This window comes from Alligator sinensis, unplaced genomic scaffold, assembly GCF_000455745.1.
Source record: "Alligator sinensis unplaced genomic scaffold, ASM45574v1 scaffold744_1, whole genome shotgun sequence".
In the NCBI taxonomy this organism is placed as follows: domain Eukaryota; kingdom Metazoa; phylum Chordata; order Crocodylia; family Alligatoridae; genus Alligator; species Alligator sinensis.
The window spans coordinates 1,658,600-1,667,636 of record NW_005842241.1 but is presented as its reverse complement, the minus strand read 5'-3'; the positions used below and the strand labels follow the sequence as shown (position 1 = coordinate 1,667,636).

The following is a 9,037-nucleotide window of genomic DNA, read 5'->3' as shown; positions in this document are numbered from 1 at the left end:
TTTCAGAGTGATTTAAGTCCCGCATGAGAACCAAGAAACTTCTAGCTGTTTGATGAAAGCCTCATCCACCTGGCCTGGGGGTCGATAGCAGACATCCACCATGATATTATCCTTGTTCTTCCCTATGACCCTAACCCAGAGACTCAACAGGCCTGTCTCCAGTTTCATACTGGAGCTCTGAGCAATCATATAGCTTTTACATAAGGCACAACTCCTCCTCTTTTTCCCCTACCTGTCCTTCCTGAACAGTTTAAACCTATCCATGACCATGCTGCAGTTGTGCAAACTCTCTGAAGTCTCTGTTATTTCAATCACATAATAGTTCTGACTGTGTGAGAACTTCCAATTCTTCCTGCTTGTTTCCAGGCTCTGTGCAGTTGTGTATAGACATCTGAGGTGGCTAGCTGACTGCCCTACTTACTCAGGAAGAATGAGGCGGCTTCCCCTGTTGGCCCCTCCTGCTTGTGCTTCCTCCAGCTCACCTGCTTCCCCATTTATCTCAGGGCTTTGGTTTCCATCCCCTGGTGAACCTAAAGCCCTTTTCACCAGGTTAGCAAGCCTGTCTGCATAGATGCTCTTTCCTTTCTTCATCAGGTGGATACTATCTCTTGATGGGCTGCCAGAAAGAAGTGGGATAAAACCTTCTCTGTTGCCACAGAGTGGAGAACACAGACCAATGGCTTGAATTTGTAGCAAAGTAAGTTTAGATCGGATATTTGAAAAACTTCTTAATTGTTAGAATAGTAAAGCCTCAGGAATCTGTGTACTTTCTATCACTGGAGGTGCTCAAGAAGAGGTTGGCCAGCCTCTATGCCTATGTTCAATTATGAGTATTTCCCATGCTTCTGGACTTTGCTAGTTGCCCCTGCCCTCCCTTTTCTACGGTGTGTCACAGTGTTTTTAAGCCTCCCTCAGAGGCACTGGCTACAGCCAAGGCAGGGGATTTTGGTCCCAGCAGAGCCAACGCTACTGCTGGGACCAAAGCTGGAGGATCCCAGGTAGAGTGTTTTGCCCCTTGCTCAGTGTCAGACTGAACACCATATTTGGGTTCAGGAAGGAATTTTACCCCATGGTCAGATTGGTGTGGACTGTGGGGGTTTTTGCCTTCCTCTGTAGCAGGGGACCCTGAACCAAGGATCTCTACAGCATATACTGACAGCATTTTATAGAAGCAGGACATCGGCTGCTATGGTTCCCCTGCCTTAGCTGAGGCAGGTTAGGGTATTAGGTCTGTGTTGTGTCAGGGATTACAGTAGATTTGTACAGAATTTAGATTATGGTTTGTATGGGATCATCCTGCCTCAGGCAGGGGTTTGGACTAGATGACCTATGGAGTTCCCTTCCAGCCCTACTTTTCTATGATTTTATGACTCTTATCCCAGCCTTGCAATCACTGGCTACAAGCAACTTTTCCATTTTTCCCCCGCCTAAATAAGTACATGCATATAGTAGCATGCCTGCAGAAGGCTACTCGGGAGAAGTTGGAGAGTTGGATTTTTCACCTAAGAATTTTTATTCTCACAAAGCTTATGTATAAAACAACACTGAGCTCTCTCAAAGTATCATTATTATACAAGGGCAACACAGAAGTTCACTTCTCCAGCAATGAAAATGGTAGCATATCACATGGAGCAAGGGTGAGAGAATTTTTTAATGCTTTTCTTTTCTTGAAGGGGAGGGGGAGAGCTACACTTTATCATCAGACATTCTTTGGTAAATTCATGATAGCAGCATTACAGTGGGCAGAATTTTTATGAAGGTTTTAGTTAACAACAATGAAAGGGTAGGAGTAAATCAGATGTAACAGCTTTATGACAGAGAATTTATTCAAAAGAACTTCCATATTGTGTTATACATGCAGTGTGGAAGTCCTTAAATATTCCAAAGTGCAAAATGGGTTAAAGCTTGTGTGTTGCAAACTGATTTTTAAAAAAAATAAATCATCTTTTTTTTGCCCCTTTATGGATAAGGCCAAAACAACAAGAACCAACAGACACTTCAGAGAAGTTAGCCATGGTTTGTTTGTTTTTTTTAATACAGATGTAGTACAGAATGTTTAATGTAGTACAGCAGGACAGTGTTTCCAGTTAAATAAAATTAAAAACCTTTATTTCCCCAAATATAAAATTACTAAATTAAATGTCTTAAAAGAATAATAATATGGTAAAAGCTTTAAATTACACCACCATTTACCACAGTAATTATGATCACCAATTACATACTCCATCACTTTGGCAAAAAGATGATTTTTTAAACAATGTATAAACCTAACATAGCAAAGACTGTATACATCTTTGTATTGCACTTATTTATATACAAGAATAAACAATTGTAAAATCAAATATATAGCATATACCTAGAATGAGCACAAAATTGTCACAAACTTAAAGCAGAGGATTGAGAGCTGGTATGAGTATTAAAAATGTTTAGAAATGTAATTAATTTATGTACAGAATGCATGGACTGTATTAACAAACAATATGTACATATCAATTTACTATTAATAATATTAAAGTATAAGTTGGTGTTCATTAATACAGACCTTTGGTTGTACTTAATTATTTTAATCAGCTTTAAGCTCACATACTTTCAAAATGCCAACAAGGTATAAAATGGAGCACAGCAATTTGTCAATGGTACAAAAACTACTATTGTCAGTTCCATTAAACCCAAAAAACTAGTGTCTCTATCTAGTCCCAAAATAGTTCTTGTATTTGGAATCAATCAGTATGTGCCATACATAAAAAGAACACCTGAACATTATATATATGCAAACTTACATTCCACAAACACTTTTTCTGTAATGTGCCATTAATTTGAAAAATACTTTCAAAGGAATAAGAGAAATTAACTTCCATGATAAAGTTTCCAACACACACCTCTGTAAAGACATTGTGAACATTTTTAACATTGCCAGCAAAATTCAAAAATATATGTGCACCCTTTTGTTTTTCTACAGAACTATAACCACTATTTATCTAGTCTTGCGCCTCCCCCAATATTTAAGTGTGCTCAGTCTTTAGTATTAATTTACATGGCTTGTATGTGCCTAATATTTAGCTCTGAAATCATCCTGAGTTTGGAAGTGTTACAACATATCCACGCACACTTTAAGAAAAATTTACTTTCCTTTACGTAACAATCATGCAACTGAAGATGATGTGGGCATCCCATGAACTGTTGTGCTTGTTGGAGTTCCACTTATGGCGTTGAAAATGTGTAGCGAATTAGATATAACACTGGTCTTTTCTTCAACAGGAGTAATCTTAAATGAAAAATAGATATCTTTACCATAACTTGATTACATGCATATACAATCAATTACAAAAATGATATATAAAAAACAATAAAATACTGGTCAATTTTTATAATGTGCTCTTTATCTACTCTTTTTTTTTTTTTTTTTTTTTTTTTTTTTTATATATTACCATCAGCTACACAATTTTTAAGGGTTTATTAACACCACTACCAGAAATCCTACTCTAAATTTTTAGGCTGCATGTTTGACATCCCTGCTCTACAGCATATTGCTGAGTTTAGCACCACAACAATGGATAATAAATATTTTTTCAACATTAGATAAATCCTCCCAATTCAAACTTTACACATTTCTCATTGGCTGAGACTTGAATAGCTTCTTTTTCCTTTTAGAACTTAAGGGACCAAACATCATTAGAAAGCAGGAATAACCCTAAAGTCCCAGAGAGTAAGGAAAAGTTCAAAGCAGACTTGCATAAACTCAGTTTACAGATTGTTCACTTCTCGTTAAAGCAGCAAAAGTTTTAGCCTCAGCTGTCCCAGAAAGTGTTACGGACAAGATGATAAATGTAATAATTATGTTAATCACTCAAATCCTTTGCTGTACTTTGACACTGACTACTCTACTATCATTTTCCCTCTGAAATTAGATTCCCTTCTTCCTAAAAGACTGTGCAAGTTTTACTGCCACATAGGAGTGCGAGACAGCCTAGTCAAAGGATCTTACAGTAAACAACTGCTACTCTGACCATATTGTATAGCAGGGGTGTCAAATTTACCACTTGCCCTGGGCTAGGATCCAGCCCCAGACATGTGTTTTGTGCTGGGGCAGCACCTCCAGCTATGGGTCCAGCATGGGGCTGAGGAGCTGGAGCCGGTGTCACTCTGGTGGCAACAGAAGTGGCTGGAGGGTGACCAGGGCTGTATCAGATCTTGCTTGTCCTATTGCTGCTGACTGCCATGTCCACTGAGGCCCAAGGGCTCTGGATTCTGCAGCAGGCTGCTCCCCCCAACCACTCTCCTCAACTTCTGGAGGCATGCTGGTAGACTGGCATGCAGGATACAGCAGCTCTGCAGGCTGGGCTGCATGTTTGACATCCCTGCTCTATAACATATTGCAGAATTTAGCACCACAGAAATTAATTTTCCTCCTGTATAACTACAGTAAAAAGGAATGATAGAAAGCTAGGCAGAGGGGCTAAAAAACAAAAGTACAAAAAAAATTACCATCCCATCTGATCATGTTTGCGAAAGTAGTATGGGAGAGAGAGAAAGAAAATGGTTAATTTTTATTTCTACAAAGCCCCTTGCTATTTCATTTAATGCATCATGACGTTTCCTGCAATCAGCTGTTTAAACATTTTATAATATTAGCTGTTCTAATTTGTTAAATTTGATGTTTCAGTGCTTACACAACCAACAAAACATTACTGAAAACGTTCAGTATATTTCCAATTGCAGAGCCAAGTCAGGTAATTAACCATAGCATTTTTATAACAATCAGAACAATGAATTTCAGACTAAATGGATTACAATTTTATCTCAATTATTTCACTGTAATTTCATTCCCTAAAAGAAACTTTCAGGTCTTGAAATTTAAGTTACAACTTAAAAGAAAAATTTGGATCAATACTTACATGCAACCTGTCCAATTAAATTAGCAGATTTACTAACACAGCACACCTGTATAACACCACACTGGTAATGTACAGAACACCAATGAATTTCATGCAGAAGGTTGATGTCTGGATCAATTTTTCCTAGTTCACTTGGTCATTCCCCCCCAGGTCATTGCTTCTCTGTATATTGCCATGGTTGTTGCCTGAAAAAATTCTACTTTCCAAGTCAATATCCAGTTTCTCTGCCATATGGCCAAGTCTTGAAAAAGCTTCACTTCACTGAAGGAGGTTTGCCTGATCTCATTGGAAAGGATAGAGAGATACTGGAAGTTTGTGCTTCTTATATAGGTTGTTGCGGAACACAGGGCAAGAAAGGCTGTCCATCATATACATACCCTTTTATACTCTTCCCCACTCCACATTGACAAGCCAGGGCCAGATTGGTGCTAACTGGATTTATTTCCTTGGTGAAAGGGATTTAGTTCAAGAGACTATGGAAGTATTTGCAATACCACAATACTATAAAAAGTATTTTACAAAATACTGTAAAAAACCCTAGTATTCACTTAGATTGATTTTTTTTTTTTAAATGGACAAAATTTGGGACAGCCATGTTGTGTTCAGACTTCAACACAAGAACATCTGATGGAAGAGTGGACTATACTTATTTGTTTTAAATGAGTAGGTGTAGTCTTGCCCTTATTGCCCTAAATCTGTAACCATTTGTTTTCCCCAACAGGTTCAGATTACAGCACAAGAAACTTCATCCTGAATAGTGTTACATTTAAATAAACTCAGTACATACTTGTTCATGCATTATTTCGGAAAGCTCTTTTGCCATTTCTCTGTAGTTTGCCTTCATTTCTTCCTGATACTCTAACTGATCTTCCTTTATAAGTCGTTCATTTACCCCCAGGGCATGACCACAAGCCTCAACAAACTGTCTGAAATTGTATAAAAACAGAAAACAAAGTGAGACGAAGAGAACATCCACAATAATTATATCTAATGTTACTTAGTAATTTTGTACTCTCAATGCAACTGAGACATTGCTAATGCAGTTAATTCATGAGTAAAAAGAAAATTTCAGTCTTGAAAAAAAAACAAGTCAGTGTATTTTCAGACAGTATACCTGAAAACTTCCTTCAGTAACTTCACTTTATTGTCTGGATATCTTTTGGTGTTTGTAGCATCTAAGAAAGCTCTTGCATATGCTAATGGACCAGCATTAACCTAAAACAAGAACAACAATAATTTAAAATAAAGCTAATTTGCTACTTTCCCATACTATCCCAACTAAAGCACTCAGTTGTTTAAAGAAGTTAGATTAGCTTGTTTTGCTTAAGTGAGCTTACTGCTTTTTGGAAGTAATGGACTTCCAAAAACTGACAAAAGTTTTTGTCAAAACTTTTGTCATTTTTGACAAAAGTCAAACTTTCTTCCCTCTCCCACACCCAAGACAGTGCTTGTGTCCTATCTAAGTATCAGGATCTCTATTTGGGCACTAATCTATAGTCTGGCGTGGCAATGGGAAAATCCTTGAGAAGCAGCTCATTTACTAACTGACACAACCCCTGACAAGGAAGTATCTGTTAATCAACAACAAACTGCTGGGTGCACACTTGACAGACTACAAGGTATACTCTAGTTCCGGTTGCGTGAACAATTTATTTCACAATTCAGAACTGTTAGATGATAGCTTTGATTACAGTATTGCTTCATATTGAACATTTCAAATAATTCAAACTTCTTTAGTTGCTCATTCTGTTCACATACCAATTTGTGTTTTTACAGCATGCCAAGTCCATCATAAAATGCACTGTACATACAAATCATTTTGAAGGGCTCCCATAAGTGTTACTGGAGTCATCTTTCGTGACTATTAGATATTTCTAAAATGTGACAGAAATATCTTTTCCTAATATATTTGTATTTGATAGGTGCAAAACCAACACAGCTCACTATTTTGAAATAAGTGATAGATCATAGGGAATAAATAAATAGTCTTTTTTTAAAGAATTTTACAATTAAATTAATTTTGAGCCCTGTGGGTAATCTGCCCCTTGGTTCCTTCCCTACCCACCTATCAAATATAGAGTCCCCAATCTCAGCACCGACAGTAAAGAGATGGCCAACAGCAGATAGACTACTGTCAATTAAGTTTGCCTCTAGGAACAAGGCTGCTTGCTATATCTGCTGTGTATGCAAATCTTAAAATGCAGTGACTGAACTGATCTTTTTAAATGTAGGTTTGTTTGTAAAACAGTTACAGATTTTGAAATTCTTACATAATTATAAGGAAAATGGAGGTAAAATTTTCTAGCTAAAAATACCTTTATTAGATGGCCAATTACACCCAAACACTCTATAGTTGTGTAGTTACACATGTGCATGTTAAAAATACAGATCCAATCTATGTTTAAAAGGACATAATTAATGTTGCGAAGTCAAACACTGAAAAGTTAAAACATTCCAGAATTATGGTTATGTGGAGAATCTTAATTCTGCCCCTTTTTTCATAGATTCATAGATGTAAGGTCGGAAGGGACCTAAGCAGATCTTCAAGTCCGAACCCCTGCCCTGGGCAGGAAAGAATACTGGGTTCATATGACCCCAGCTAGATAACTGTCAAGCCTCCTCTTAAAGACCCCCAAGGTAGGAGCCAGCACCACTTCCCTTGGAAGTTAGTTCCACATCCTAGCAGCCTTGACTGTGAAGTAGTGCCTTCTAATGTCCAGCCTGAACCTACTCTCAAACAACTTATGGATGTTATTCCGCGTGGTGCTTGGGGGAACAGGGTCTCTCCCATTCCCCGCTGGTACCCCTTGGCCAGTTTATAGGCGGCCACCAGATCCCCTCTCAGCCTTCTCTTGTGGAGGCTGAACAGGTTCAGGTCTCGTAGCCCCTCCTCCCAGGGTCTGCCCTGCTATCCCTGGATCATGCGAGAGGTCCTCTTCTGGACCCTCTCGATGCTGGCCACGTCTCTCCTAAAGTGCGGTGCCCAGAACTGGACACAGTACTCCAACTGTGGCCTGAGCAGTGTTGCATAGAGGGGGAGGATCACCTCCTTGGCCCTGCTTGTGGTGCATCTGTGGATGCATGACAAGGTCCGGTTAGCCTTACTGACCGCGTCCTCTCATTGGCGGCCTATGTTCACATTTTGGAATCGATAATGACTCCAAGATCTCTTTCTGCCACTGTGCTTTCAAGAAGGGAGTTCCCCAGCCTATAGCTATGCTGCTGGTTCTTACTGCACAAGTGCAGCACCCTACACTTGTCAGTATTGAATCCCATCCTATTCTCATTTGCCCACCCCTGTAACCTGTCCAGGTCCAGCTGTATCTTGTCCCTCCCTTCTAGCATGCCCACCTCACCCCAAATCTTGGTGTTGTCAGCAAATTTGAACAGGGTGCTTTTCACTCCCTCATCCAAGTCACTAAAGAGATTGAACAGTGTGGGCCCAAGGACCGAGTCCTAGGGGACTCCACTGCCCACATCCCTCCAGGTCAAATATGACCCGTCCGCTGCCACTCTCTGGGTGTGGCCCCTCAGCCAATTTGCAACCCATCTGACTGTGTAGGCATCAGTCCCACAGTCGCCTAGCTTTTTAATGAGAATGGGGTGGGAGACTGTGTCAAAGGCCTTCCTGAAGTCCAGAAAGACTGCGTCCAATGATTTTGTGACCTGATCACAGAAAATCCATTATATCCAAACTAGGCAAGGAAGAGTACATCTGAAAAGAAAAGGAAGTCTATGCTTAAATTACTTAACAAGATTTCCCTATAATATGTATGTACACGCACACTCCTTCACATGATCTATTACAAGTGCATCTTTTCCTCAGTTTCACTATTCTTTTCACATTCTGTCCATCTCTTCTGCTGTGCTTTTGGCTTCACTTTTTCTTCCTAAGCCCCTGACTATGATACAAACCCAAAATGATTACATTTGAAGTGAACTTTAAAACTTAGGCAAAATGAATGAATTATTCCTTTCTGTTTGGGAAGCCACAGTTTTATTTTATTTTCAACCTTTCACTCCAAAACCAAAACGAGCTAAGCTTTTTTTTTTTTTTATATACATACACACACACACACACACACATATACACACACATATACACACACACACACACACACATATATACACACACATATACA

General features: G+C 39.1%; 1 protein-coding gene across 5 annotated transcripts in view; it reads right to left on the bottom strand.

Annotated features, from left to right (window-relative positions):
• Positions 1-1,503: 1,503 nt before the first annotated feature.
• Positions 1,504-9,037, bottom strand: part of DOCK9 (dedicator of cytokinesis 9) — a 189,806-nt gene continuing 182,272 nt past the window's right edge. For 4 of the 5 annotated variants that reach the window (XM_025208610.1, XM_025208614.1, XM_025208611.1 and 1 more), the window contains 3 exons: positions 6,010-6,110; positions 5,683-5,821; positions 1,504-3,265 (listed from right to left, as the gene is read on the bottom strand). In XM_025208610.1, the coding sequence (XP_025064395.1) occupies positions 3,143-3,265; positions 5,683-5,821; positions 6,010-6,110 (363 nt within the window). In that variant the 3' untranslated portion in view covers positions 1,504-3,142. The remainder of the gene's footprint in view (positions 3,266-5,682; positions 5,822-6,009; positions 6,111-9,037) is intronic. The other variant, XM_014521686.2, reaches the window with a different exon arrangement.